The sequence below is a fragment of the Culex pipiens genome, chromosome 3 (assembly GCF_016801865.2).
Source record: "Culex pipiens pallens isolate TS chromosome 3, TS_CPP_V2, whole genome shotgun sequence".
NCBI lineage: Eukaryota > Metazoa > Arthropoda > Insecta > Diptera > Culicidae > Culex > Culex pipiens.
Genome location: NC_068939.1, coordinates 153,352,598 through 153,365,929, shown reverse-complemented (window position 1 = coordinate 153,365,929; position 13,332 = coordinate 153,352,598). Strand labels below are relative to the sequence as shown.

The 13,332-nt window shown below is 42.6% G+C and overlaps 3 protein-coding genes across 5 annotated transcripts; all 3 read left to right on the top strand.

Moving 5' to 3' along the window:
* The first annotated feature begins 3,579 nt into the window (after positions 1 to 3,579).
* Positions 3,580 to 7,748, top strand: LOC120416971 (transmembrane protease serine 9-like). 3 transcript variants are annotated; one of them, XM_039578891.1, is made up of 6 exons: positions 3,580 to 3,827; positions 5,633 to 5,833; positions 5,896 to 6,188; positions 6,252 to 6,401; positions 6,455 to 6,815; positions 6,870 to 7,748. In XM_039578891.1, the coding sequence occupies exons 1-6, from the start codon at positions 3,822 to 3,824 to the stop codon at positions 7,683 to 7,685; spliced, it is 1,827 nt and encodes a 608-aa protein (XP_039434825.1). In that variant the 5' UTR covers positions 3,580 to 3,821; the 3' UTR covers positions 7,686 to 7,748. The 3 variants fall into 3 exon arrangements, with proteins under 3 accessions (XP_039434825.1, XP_039434824.1, XP_039434826.1); XM_039578890.1 differs by having other exon boundaries at positions 6,249 to 6,401; XM_039578892.2 differs by lacking the exon at positions 6,252 to 6,401 and having other exon boundaries at positions 3,581 to 3,827.
* A 146-nt stretch (positions 7,749 to 7,894) lies between these two features.
* On the top strand, positions 7,895 to 11,088 carry LOC120416970 (uncharacterized). Its single transcript, XM_039578889.2, has 6 exons — positions 7,895 to 8,093; positions 8,151 to 8,417; positions 8,623 to 9,129; positions 9,183 to 9,458; positions 9,844 to 9,996; positions 10,052 to 11,088. The coding sequence occupies exons 1-6, from the start codon at positions 8,067 to 8,069 to the stop codon at positions 10,721 to 10,723; spliced, it is 1,902 nt and encodes a 633-aa protein (XP_039434823.1). The 5' UTR covers positions 7,895 to 8,066; the 3' UTR covers positions 10,724 to 11,088.
* Positions 11,089 to 11,497: 409 nt separating this feature from the next.
* On the top strand, positions 11,498 to 12,161 carry LOC120416972 (ubiquitin-fold modifier 1). The gene is made up of 3 exons (XM_039578893.2): positions 11,498 to 11,645; positions 11,704 to 11,760; positions 11,857 to 12,161. The coding sequence occupies exons 1-3, from the start codon at positions 11,641 to 11,643 to the stop codon at positions 12,050 to 12,052; spliced, it is 258 nt and encodes an 85-aa protein (XP_039434827.1). The 5' UTR covers positions 11,498 to 11,640; the 3' UTR covers positions 12,053 to 12,161.
* The last annotated feature ends 1,171 nt before the right edge of the window (positions 12,162 to 13,332 follow it).

Genomic DNA, 13,332 nt, shown 5'->3' with positions numbered 1-13,332 from the left:
TTAACAATTGTTAATCTTTTTTCAAGTACTTTTATGTATTTATTTCCCAATAAAATATGTTGTTGCAGCAATTCGTATTTTTTTCCATACTAAAAATCCATATGGTACACTTGCCCCACCTTAACAAGATTTTTTAAAAGCTTTCAACAAAAATAACCAAAAGTTAAATCACACTTTATAATAGGTGCAAGTCATTGGTAGGGACACTACTGGTCTAGGAAAAATATCATTTTGATAAAATGTGCCTTAAAACGAACCCTAAGCCTTATTTTGTACTTTCCAAATATTATAAGAAAACAATGGTTTTGAAAAAAACTTCATTAAATCTTATGCCCAGTGGCGTTTACGTCGTTTTGGCGGTTATGTGGTAGTAGAATCAGCTAATTGCATTGCTAGCAACAATTCCTCATACTGGAAATAATCAAAATTGTAAAAATTCCGGCCATACGAGCGATTGTTCCTCTTGCCCCATATGGTCGTCTTGCCCCACCTTCCCCTATTGCAGACGCATCGAGTCAGATTCGGCATTTTGATGATCTCCCGGAGATTTTGTCTCGTAAAAGTCTGGGTGAGCACGACGAGTCGTGATTAGAGCATTTTGTTGAGCAAAGCTACTCATCATGGTGATTTTGTATTCGTGAGTGTTGAGTGAGTTCCGGATTTTCTCTCATTTTCCTTCCCACACACATATACAACAACAGCTGTTGGGAAAATGTGCGCAGCTGCCACACAAACACATTAAGAAGGGAGCTCAGTACAAAACAGCGAATAACGAAAGCAAAACAAGAAGGAGTGAAGAATGAGTTCGAGTGGAAAATGCAGTTAAAGGATGATAATGGAAAACCGTTATTATTCTGTGGGTGGGTAATTGGAATTAATTGTATTAATTTTGATATCTATTGAAATGGCTTACAAAAAGAACTCTGAGTTATACTTTAACATCGTTTAACCATTTGAAAAAAGTTGCTTTATGTTAGTTAAATATTTTATTTACAAACTCATATACATAATGAATAAATCAATATTTATGCTAGACGTGTTGAAACAATTAAAAAAATATTAACATGAAATTGATCAAAATGCTTTTGTCTCAACTGAAGACTTAAATCATTTAACCGTTTCAAACCTGAAAATTAAAAAAAAACAAATTTCAAGCTCGGCTTTCAAACAATTAATGCAAAAAGTATTACAAACTGCATTATACATTTTTACAGCTATGCTACGATCTATATTATGCAAAATATCAATTAATATTAAAAAGTTGCATGACTTTTTCCTATATGTGGTCTCAAAATTCAAAATTTGCAAGAGTCTAAAAAAGCCTTATTTTTTGACAATACAAAAAACAAATACCTGCAATTTGTACAATGACATTCAATATAACGCCCTTCTGAAATGTTAGTATTGATTTAAAAAATATTGTATTCGAAAAGATCGGAAAATTTCGAATGTGTCATACTCTAACATTGAAAAACAGATCATTGTTGAGATGTCGACATTTATAATAGAGGATTGTTTGGGTGGACAAACATGGACACAATTTTAAAAAGTAAAAAAAAACGGAAAACGGTGCACTTAATCAAAAAAATTGTAAAGTACTTTTCGATTGCAAATTCGATTTCACTTAAAAAATGAGGTCAACAAATTTTACGTACAAGAAATCATTTTTTTTACAAAATAAAAAAAACTATTTAAAAAAAATCATAACTCGTCGGCAAAATTTTGGTCCATGCTTTTGAATGGGTCAACAGATGCGGGGCTTTGTCCCCTAACACATTAACAAAAAAATAAATTAATTAAAGAATACGGATTTTGGAAAATTGTTTTTTTTCTTAAAAAAAGTTAAATAAAAAATATCAATTTTTTCCGTGTTCCTATTTTTCTCAATAGTCCTCAACAATACCTACAACTTTGCCGAAGATACCAAATCGATCAGAAAATTCCTTATAAAAGTTACAGATTTTTGAATATTAACGTACCATTTTTGTATGGCTGCCAAAATTGTATGGAGATTGTATTGTATGGGTGAACCAATCACACAAAATGGATTCTTTGGTGATAGAGAAGGTCCCCACAAAGTTTTTGCCAAATCAAAAAATACAAAAAATAAAAATATTCGATATCGGCCGATTTCGCAAAGATTTGCACCTAAGTATTGACGGAAACATATTTTTTGCGGGATAAACAACTTTTTGCGGCACTGTACATTGAAACATGAAGTATTGGATAAATATCAAATTTAGAACAGATATTGAATAAGATTTTTTTTGAGGTTTTGCAATCAAATGTTGATAATTCAACAAATTATTTGGATTTTACTATAGTCTATTTTTGAACAAATATTTTTGTTCTTAATCAATAATAAAAAGTTTGAATTAGCTTCTTTTCTGTTGTAAAATTTAGATTTTTCAGAAATCATGTTTTGACTGAAGAAATAAAACCAGAAAACAAAATATAGTGAAAGTGTACTTTGAAAAAAATAAATAAAAAAGAACCAGAAAAGGCCGATGCAATTATTTTTCAAAGTTATTGTCTCTCGACAACCATATTCAACAGATGTTTGAATTAACCCAAACAGGGGAATGCATTTTAGCTAACTGCATGTCTAGGAAAACATAATTTTGCCCCTTATTTTTTGGATTAACTTGAAGTAATATACTTTTTATAGAAATTTAACTTAACTGATATTCATGAAGGAATGAGTAAGCAAGATTAAAATAAAAAGTACTTTTTTAGAATAACTGTTCATAACAAAGTTTTGCAGGAAAACAAAGTTTCAACAATATGACGCAAATTCTACCTTTTGCATTTTTCACGGCCGGGTCCGGTGGTGTAGTGGTAAACGTGGTTGCCTCTCACTCCACTTGGCTTGGGTTCGATCCCAGTCGGCCTGAGAGACGAGATTTGTGTGATCACGCATTCCGTCGGACGGGGAAGTAAATGATGGCCCGGCCTTACCTAGAGATAAGGTTGTTAGCTCAGCCTAGGTGTAGGAAAAAGCCTGCTTCGGTAGAGTCACTGGTCGGCAGTTGGATTCACAATCCAAAGGTGGTCAGTTCGAATCCCGTGGTGGATGAAGGCTTCGGGGTAAAAAGAGTTTTGGATTTCCTCACCGTTTCAAGCCTTCGGACACCTAGTTTCGTGTAGGAATCTCGCAATAGAGATCGCCAATGCTGTTGAGCGAACAATTTGATTTGATTCGATTTTTTTTTGTTTTTTTCATAAAAATTTCGAACAGTTGTAACTTTTCCCTGCTGACCTTCACTCACTTTCTACAACGCATCCCACACATCAAGCACTTTGCTCACTCCAAGTTACTCGAACCCCACGTTGATTCACCCTCCAGATTAGTGCTGATTAAGGTGCTATTATCCGCTGTGACCTGTACCATTAATTAAATCTCTATAATATGCCAGGTAGGGTAGGCCGCTGTCTTTCCACAACCACTACAACCTCAACTCCTGAAAAAACGAAACTGATACCGAACCGAACCTGATCTTTTACACGACAGTCGTGTCTTCCCGTTCTACTACTAGGTATCGTTTTTCTCACAGTCGAACAGACTTGACTTAGGTGCTTGAGCTTAGAACGGTTGCGACTGTCGGCGCGCGTTAGTTGCAATTTTTATCCCGCCCGGTTCGGTTTGACATTCAGCGCGCCACAGATCAATTGGACTAAGTGCAGCGTTAAGCGTGTTTAGTGTTGTGATTAATAGTATTGGGTGTGACTTGGGCTACCGCATTACTGTATAATTTAGTGAAAACTAAGCGGATTCAAGTGGCTTGTGCGATCCCATGTGAAACTGTTAAACTTCAGCAGCAATGAAGGTGCCTAATTAAGACGTTTAAGTGATGATTGAAACTATATGTTAGTTGGAATGATTAATGATTTAATAAAAACGATTTGTCACCGGAAATGCGTTGCATTAGTGAAGATGGCTGGAATGAAAGATAGTGGGTAGAAAATATTTCTGAAACTTGATACAAATTGCTTAAAGCAGCAAAATGTAAATTATTTGTCTAGTGTAAAAAACAGGTTTTCATTTTATATTCCAGAGCAAAGTGCAAACTAGTGCATCCGAAACCGGAACTGCAAATACACGATAGACTCTTGAGAGGCAATAGCTATTTTCAAACTCTAAACTTTCCGCTGCTTGTATTCAAGCTTTCGTTAAATCTTTGATCATTTTCATGTCGAAAAACGTGCTTTCAAGAAGTATCATGCACGTTTTGATTAAATCACATACCAAGCACATTTTAGCTGACAAACAACATGGTAATTAAAGTGATGAGGTCCAATAATAGCATGTTTTATGAAGATTTTGTTGACATGTCAGTAAATGTTGTAAATTTCCATGGTCATAATTCAGGACCGCAGACAAAAAATGCAATATGTTTGCCAACACATTTGTGGTCATCATCGATCGCTTGATCACTGGAATTGCATAATTGTCGTATAACCTGTTTAGGATTGTAACGCCTTCCCAGACTACAATGAATTTATTAACATTCCAACGCCCAAGGCTCCAAAAAAGTTGGAACGGTAACTTCAACTCGCTGGTTCTCGGGCATAACTCACCCAATCAAGACGATTATTTTTTTCAGTGATTTGTTAGGATGTCTAGATGATCCTAGAACTTTGCAGAACTCAATTTGATCAAATCTGTAATTTTTGCGATCAAAAACATCGTTCCAACTTTTTTTTTCGCGTGTAAAAAAAAATTCGCCAAAAATTCCGCGGAGGCAGTCTTTTTGAAAAAGTTGGAACGATGTTTTTGGTCGCAAAAATTACAGATTTGTTCAAATCAAGTTCTGCAAAGTTCTAGGATCATCTAGACATCCTAACAAATCACTGGAAAAAAGAATCGTCTTGATTGGGTGAGTTCTGCCTGAGAACCAGCGAGTTGAAGTTACCGTTCCAACTTTTTTGGGAGGCTTGGGCGTCCGTGTAAGTTGGACATGCGTTGGGCGTTCCAGTGTTAATCGCAACGTGTTAGGTGTGATTTAATAACACGAAGAATTTTTAATTTAGTGCGGTTTGTTTTCTGGTTAAAGGCAATTGTGTCCCAAATTGGTGATACACTTAACCCCCGGTGGTTGGTCACTTTTTCGTTTGACACTTTTTTAGTTTGTACCCCGTTAGTTGGTCAAAGTCAAACTAAAAAGTGACGAACTGTCACTTTTTACACGGGACTCACGCTTACTCTCATACCAAACGTTTGATAGTGTGTGTGAGCTCCGTGTAAAGAGGGTGTCAAACTAAAAAGTGACCCCGTTCATTTGACAACATTTGGTGCCAAACCATCGGGGTTTCAGTGTATTATTGTTTACAGCGATAAAGCTTTCTGAGTACAATGACCCGTTGTACGACCGCAAAGGATTCAAAATATATTTTCAAATTTTGTGGCCCTTCTTGACAGAAAAAGTCCTACTTGACAGCTCGTTCCAAGGGGCCATAGTTGATCCCTCGAAAAAATGTTGTCTTGTAAATTTTTTTTCATTTTGTTAAAGCATTGGGTACATTGAATCTTTAATTTTGAAAAGATAGCATGACATATTTGTAATTTTTGAAAGCAGTATTTGATTTTTTTTGTATTTGATTAATATTTTTTTATTATGTAATCCAACTCAAGCTTCTCATCGTAACCATCCTCCTGGTCACCACAGCGTCCAAATCACTGCAGAAAACATCTCCCTGCCCAACCGTTTTCAGCTACGACGAAAAGGAGGACACCTCGGAGACCTGGTACGGCACGCTGCGCCTCAAAACCAACGTGCCGCTGCATGGAATCTTCATCGACGTGATCTTCGACGGACAGGTGTTCGTTTTTGGGGTTGGTTGATCTGTAAGTGCCCTAGATTCGTTCGGCTTAAACATTTAAATTTATTTTTGAAGGCATACTTCAAAGACGTTACGACCAAGGACAACCTTCGGTTTCACATCGAAGACAAAACGTACCGCTTGAACGCTGGCGAAACGCTGATTCTAAAGTTTTACGTGAAGCATTCGGACTACGGAAGAATTCCGCTTTTGCGCCAGGTTCGATTCAACGGACAAAACGTTTGTGTCGATGTTTCAACGCCGGGACCGGCAACGGAGCGCACCGCGAAACCGGTTGTGGTCAGTCTCCAGGATCATCCCATCGTGTATCCGGAGTACTCGTCGCAACGCGAGACACGACCAGCAATGTAAGGCGTTGTCGATGGTTAATTTGTGATGATGTAACCAACGTGTTTAACAACTTTCAGCAGTGATAACACGCATGACTCGAATGTACATTCCGTGCAACCCATTAACTATGTTGTCCATGCTAACACTAACATTCCCACCTCAACTGTGAAGCCTAATCTGACCATAGATAGTCCGTATAACCGCATTGATACCTTGAACGTGGAATCGAGGTAGTGTTCATGTTTTGGGAGACTCACAACCTTAATCAACACAATTTCCATAGATTTTCAGAACCATCGAATACCTCCAACGAACACTCCAGCAACCGAAAGCGACCTGCTGCGGATCATCACGATCCCATACAAGATCCCACGATTTGGAAGAAGCCCAGCAGCTCGTCAACGGAAACTTCCACCGCTCGAACGATCCGCCAGCCGAATCCAAGCTACGAAAGCTCCAACGAGAACGTCAACTACGGCAATGTTCGAACTCCAGCATCTGCGGGAAGCCGAGAAGGTGCATACCGAACGACAACCGACGCGTACTACGGGGGCGATTACACCCAGCAGCCGGCTAGGACTACGACTAAGAAATCGGGATTTTTCCAGGGTGATTACGCGTTTATTCAGAACGTGGAGACCTCGGTAGGAAGAATGGTCATGTCCATGTCGGATATTACTGAAAATATTCCATTCCAGACCCACTACATCAACTCGTACGACGAGGACATCTGCGGTACAGTGGTACCGAAGGCCAACCCTCTGGTAACCCACGGAGCACCGGCCCAAAATGCCCAGTTCCCGTGGCACGGAGCCCTGTACAGATCGTCGTTGACCGAGCTGCGGTACCTGTGCGGATCAACGCTGATTTCCGCGCGTTTTGCCCTCACGGCAGCGCACTGCGTTGCGCTGGAGAAGAGCCTGAAACCGGTCGAGTCCGACAGCATGTTACTTTACCTCGGGAAGACTAACCTGAAGAAGTGGACCGGTCCCGAGCAGGACGCCAAGCTCGAGCAGATCATCATCCATCCGGACTACAACTACGAGCGGTTCTTCGCCGATATTGCGCTGCTACGGCTGAAGGACGACGTCAAGTTCAACCACTTTGTACGGCCCGCTTGTCTGTGGAACTTTGACGAGGATTACAAGGTGATGATCAACAAGGTGGGATTCGTGCCCGGTTGGGGCTACACCGAGCGCGGTCTGGTCAGCGAGGAGCTGTCCTTTGCCCCGATGCCGGTGGTGGCGCACGAGACGTGCATCTGGTCCAACCGGGACTTCTTCAGCAAGGTCACTTCGAACACGTCGTTTTGTGCCGGCTTCCGGAATGGAACGTCGGTGTGCAACGGAGACAGCGGCGGCGGAATGGTCTTCAAGCAGAGCAACAAGTGGTACCTCCGTGGGATCGTTTCGGTGAGCGCAGCTCTGCAGAACCACGTGAGCTGTGATCCGAACCACTTTGCCGTGTTCACCGATGTGGCCAAGTTCTTGAGGTGGATCAGGAGTTATATGTAAACCATTTAAGTTAAGATTTAGTTCCATAAGTATCAATTACAATAAATACCACATAAAGCCTGACTTTTGGGTTATCAACAGTCGTGTGATGGTCACGATTCTTCCACGCTCGCCACTCCTCCCCTTGCAAAGCACGCTGTCCATGCCGTAAATGATTATTTACATGCAAAATCGTTATCGCTGTTATTAATTTCCAACCATTTAGCACGTCATTAATTTACTGCTACTGGCTCATCAATTTCGCAGACGCTTCTTCGAATCCTTATCGGTAGACTCTCTCTCGCGCACGATCATCCGCGATCACTCTCATTTCTCGACCAGACTTTGACTGCAGCGGATGCTGAACAAGGACTCCGCAGTAGCTGAACGGTACCTTGCAAAATGCAGCTCAGAACAACACATCGCTGGGTAAGTTCCGTCCCGTACCGTTACGCAATCGCTCCAACGATGTTCCGGATCTTACAGCTAGATCCTGCGTTTCTTCGTTCGTCCACGCTCGTGCTACAACTATTGCTGATTGTACAATCACATGGTGGCGCCTGGCGCCAAGTCCGCGGTGATGAGTCCGCCACCAGCAGTGGCGGCGACGTCAGCTGTAGTGACCTTTTCACGCTAGACGCAGAGCGGTACTACCAGAAACGGTACGAGGGAACGCTGCTGGTGACGAGTCCCGTTACGGTGAAGGATATCGAGCTGCAGCTGCGATTCGATCGCGACGTAGACCTGTTGGTGGTAAGTTCAGCGCGCGTATCGCGTGTTTTCATCGCGTTGTTTACGGCACCTTGCTGTTATTGAGCGCGTTGTATGTGTGATGCAAGCTGCATCACTGCATATTGATTAGTCTCACTCACTGATTACTCAGAATTCGTTAAAGCCTAATGGCATTCGGGAATTCCCCAAGGAGATATCGAGTGATGTAATTGCCCGTTACTTGCAGAACTACTTTGGAACTTCGAACAGTTCAAACCACCGAGACTTCCTCATCACTAAGCAAGGATACTCGCTGTACGCGCATTCTACTTTGAAGCTCAAGCTTGAAGTGAGCTACTCCACCGTTCTTCAGCCATGGCTGGAAGAGGTTCGTCTCAACGGAGATTTGCTGTGTCCTCAACGGCGCGTCGTCAGAACGACTTCCTCGTACAGCCAGACCCAGCCCAGCTATCGCTACCCACCAAACACGTGGAACCTCGGAATGGTCGCTCGACCTGCCGGCTTTGTACCGCTGTATCAACCAAGACAGCCGACGTACGCGGTACAACCGATCGCACCGAGAAACTTCACCGACGCGCAGGAAAACAAGTTCAACTCTTCCTGCCAGGCCTTGAGTCCGAACATTGTGGTATCCGATGGACGGTGGGACGGAGTTCTGACGCTGACCACCGACGTTACGGTTGATCGCGTGCGAATCGAGATCGTGTTCGATGGCGCCGTTTACATTCTTGGGGTGAGAAACGATCAACCTTCCGACAACCAACCCATGCTTGTACACCATTTCAGAACTACTTTGGCGAGGTCTGGACCGACGACGGCACGCGGTTCGTTATCGAAAACAGCACGCTGATTTTAGCAGCCGATTCCGAGATCAAAATCAACTTCTTCGTCAAGTTCAACGAGAACCGCAGGATACCGGACGTGGAAGAGGTTATGTTCAACGGAAAGGACGTGTGTCGCCAGCGGCGAAGACGCGTTTCGGTCGAAACGGAAGCCCCAGCGGGTGTGTTTGGCTCGGAGTCGGTAGTTGTGACACAACGGTCTCGAGTTGTTTCGACGACGGTGAGTAAGGAAGGGTGTTCTGCGGATTGTAGAGTGTTTTGGACAGATCATTTCTCATCCTGATCATCAACCACCCAAAAAAAACACATTCCATTTCCGTTGTGTAGAGTTCCGATCCGGACTTTGGTTTACAACGCACATTAGGTTTTACGCCGACCCGATTTTTAGGTTAGAAATTTGACAGTTGGGCTGCACTGTTTACATTTTTTGCACGTGTGTCTCAGCGAAAATGTGTGTGCGTGTGCGCTCGTGACGTCACGCTGTAAAACCTAATTGTCCTTTAGTGTAGCTGTCACGCACGCTATACACGCTTATTAAAGATCACTCTCTTTTGGGTTATTGTTATACGGTTATTTTGTTTAACTAAGACACCGTTGCATTTCAGACAAGCCAACCAGAGTCTTTAGAGGAGTACGACGAGAACGAGTGCGCTACCGCGTATCCATCGTCCGAACCAGCCGTTCAGTCTCGCATCATCGGAGGGGTCAACGCCAAGTCTGGAGAGATTCCGTGGCACGTGGCCATATTTGTTGAGGATGTTGGTAGTGAATGTTCCCTAAATCGATCCCTCACTAACCGCTTCAAATTTTCAGCAATACCAATGCGGTGGCAGCATCATTTCTTCGAGAAGCATCCTCACGGCCGCCCACTGCCTAACCAAAGAGAATACCAACGAAACGCTCGAAGCCGACCTACTCCGCGTATACATCGGAATTGTCAATCTTGCCAACAAGGACGATCATTTCTACCACACCGCCGCGTCAGCGATGTTACATCCGGACTACAATTCCGCCCAGCACACGACGGACATTGGAATCCTTCAACTCTCGCGCGACATCATCTTCAACAACTTCATCAAGCCGGTCTGTCTGTACAGCAACACCACCGACATTAGTGCGTTCTACAACCGGTACGGCAAGGTGGCCGGCTGGGGCCTGAACCGGAATGGGGTGGTCGCCAACGTGCTCAACTATCTGGACATGCCGGTGGTGTCCCAGAAGAAGTGCTCGCAAACCAACGTGCAGTACAATACGGTGCTGGCGTACGGCGAGTCGTTCTGCGCGGGTCATTCCGACGGGAACTCGGTTTGCAACGGGGACAGCGGCGGAGGGCTGGTGTTTACGGACAACTATCGGTTTTATTTGAGGGGAATTGTGTCGATCAGTGCGCAGAAGCGAAACCAGCTCATGTGCGATCCGAACCGGTATTCGGTTTTCACCGATGTGTCCAAGTTTCTTAAGTGGATTAGACAGAACATGGTTTAAATGGTTTAGATTTATTAAGCTGTTTGTAGACTTTGTAAGAGCTGAGGAAGGGAGTTGGGCCAAATCTAATTATACTTAGAATTTAATCAAAACAATGTCTCTTTGATGTGAAAAGAATATGAAGGTTAATTAGGTAAATATTAAAACTTTTTTTTATGATTATTTCAACTGTCAGCCAGCAAACTTCTTTGTGTTGAAATGAGCAGTGTTCACCTTCTTTACACGACCTTGGTGCGCCGTTATTGTGCTAACCTTGCTAGCCGAGCCTTGGTGGTTGTGACAGCTCATTCCCGCCAAACCTGTCGACGCGTGCGGTTGCATGTTGTGTTTGCTCGCCCAAATAAAAGTCCGTTCGCTAAAGTAAATCGCGTGTTCTTTTCTTTCCTCGATTCCGGTCCGATTCGCAGTAATCCGCTGTGCGTTCTGGACGGCAAATTCCGTCATTTTGTATATCTCATTATTGAAATCAAGTTTTGTGGATCTGTGAAAGTCAAAAAGTGAGGCATTGAAAGCTGCACAAATTACCGAAGTGCACGTGCGACAAGTTAGCACGATCACAACGATTTGATAATAATCCCAATATTTGCGTAAATTCGTCAAAACGTGTAAATTGCATTCCGATATGTTTAATCTGTATCAAACGTGTAACTTTGAAGCGTCGCGTCATAACTTTAGACTTATTTCGAGGCGCCGCTTCTGTCAAATTCACGCAACGTGTCAACAACTGTCAGCAACGATTTGTTTTCATCCACCTTCGAAAACTTGAAACATATGTACGTGAACGATTTTGATTCGAGCTCCCGGAGAACGATATTTAGAATTCGTTCCTGGCGTTTGTTCTCTAATTGTAGCTAGCGTAATTAGTGTTAACTAGAATAATCCAGGGACTGACGCAAGTTTAGCTGCATTTGTAAACGATGGCGTGAGTATGGTGAAATCGGGTGAATTTCAACCTAAATTTACATTCACCTTTTTTCCAGCTCGAAAGTAACATTCAAAATTACGCTGACTTCGGATCCGAAGCTCCCCTTCAAAGTGTAAGTTCGACCTCACCGAAAACTACAACACTCTGATGCAATCGTAACAAAAAAATATGTTTATTGATTATTCCTCCCTCGCCCCACATCGCACAGGCTCAGCGTGCCGGAAACGACTCCGTTCACCGCCGTCCTCAAGTTCGCCGCCGAAGAGTTCCGGGTGCCGTCGGAAACGTCCGCCATCATCACGGACGACGGCATCGGGATCAACCCGCAGCAGACCGCCGGCAACGTGTTCCTGAAGCACGGCTCCGAGCTGCGACTGATTCCCCGAGATCGCGTGGGATGCTAACTTAGGGAGACTTTCTTTAATTCCAATCTATTTTCGCTGTTAACAGTTCTGTATTTGAGTGATGTTTTATGTTCTATTCTATAATATATTGCAATTTGCTTTCGTGTAATGGTCTGATTGTTAATTATTTACTGTCTTGGATGAGGAAAAGATGTTGTGATCACAATTCACCGGTCTGATACATATTTATGTGAAATGAAATTCGGCTTTAAATAGATAACCTAATATATTTAATAATACAATCGACACAAATTTGAAATCAAGAGCGAACAATTTCTTAATCGTAGCGTGGATCGTGGAATTTCGGGCTCATTTTAAAGTATAAAACCTTGTGAATTAACTTTTAGTTTTATTGATCTTTGAAGAAACAAATGTTAAATATTATTATCTGCCAAATTTACACTAACACACCACACCACAACTGATTCGGAGCGTTTGGTACGGTATGTCCACGCATCCTTCCTCCCCTGATGATTCTGTGAAATGTGATCCGTTCACAGAATCTGTCTCTGCGGTTAATGCAACGCAGTAGGCCTGGCCGCTTTAATTTTTGCTATACATTTTCGGGGTAACTCGGATGTACTGTAATCATTAATATTGACAAGAAAGGACTTGAGGCGTAATCTTACCACAAGTTCTTCCAGGATGCTTTCTTCGGACTGGCTGCGCTTGTGTTCGATTAGATTAGATTAGATTAGATTCTAATTAGATTCCGTTTCAGAATTCGGATTGATTTGACTGGGATTGTTTGCATCAGGATACTGTGATGAGGAGTTCATCATTTTTGGGTTAAATTATATTTTTTCCACTGGGCCTACACTCAAAATCAGAAGTATCCTCAAAAGGATACTTTCTATTTTTTTTTCAAGTTCACCCGGCGTCACCCTTTCAAAAGGGTATGTCAAAATCAGTACATTTTTGATACCCTTTTAAAAGGGTGACGACGCAAGTGACGACGGGTGGTGGAGCGGCCGTGGCTGACTGGTTACGGTGTTCGCTTTCTAAGCGAATGGTCCTGGGTTCGATTCCCATCTGCTCCCAACGATAAAGTATAGGAAATATTAATCTTGAAACTCTGAACATGAACGAAAAATCAAAGTCGCACGAGTCGGGGTTCGATCCCGTCCTTTGGATTGGTAAGCAAAAATGCTAACCACTAGGCCATCACGGCTTGGTGAGCGATGCCTGGAATTAGGAATACTGTTACTATCAAACTATATACGCGCTGGGTCCTTGTCCATTTGACAAGGGTTCGGAAGTTCTAAATAACGTTTGAACCC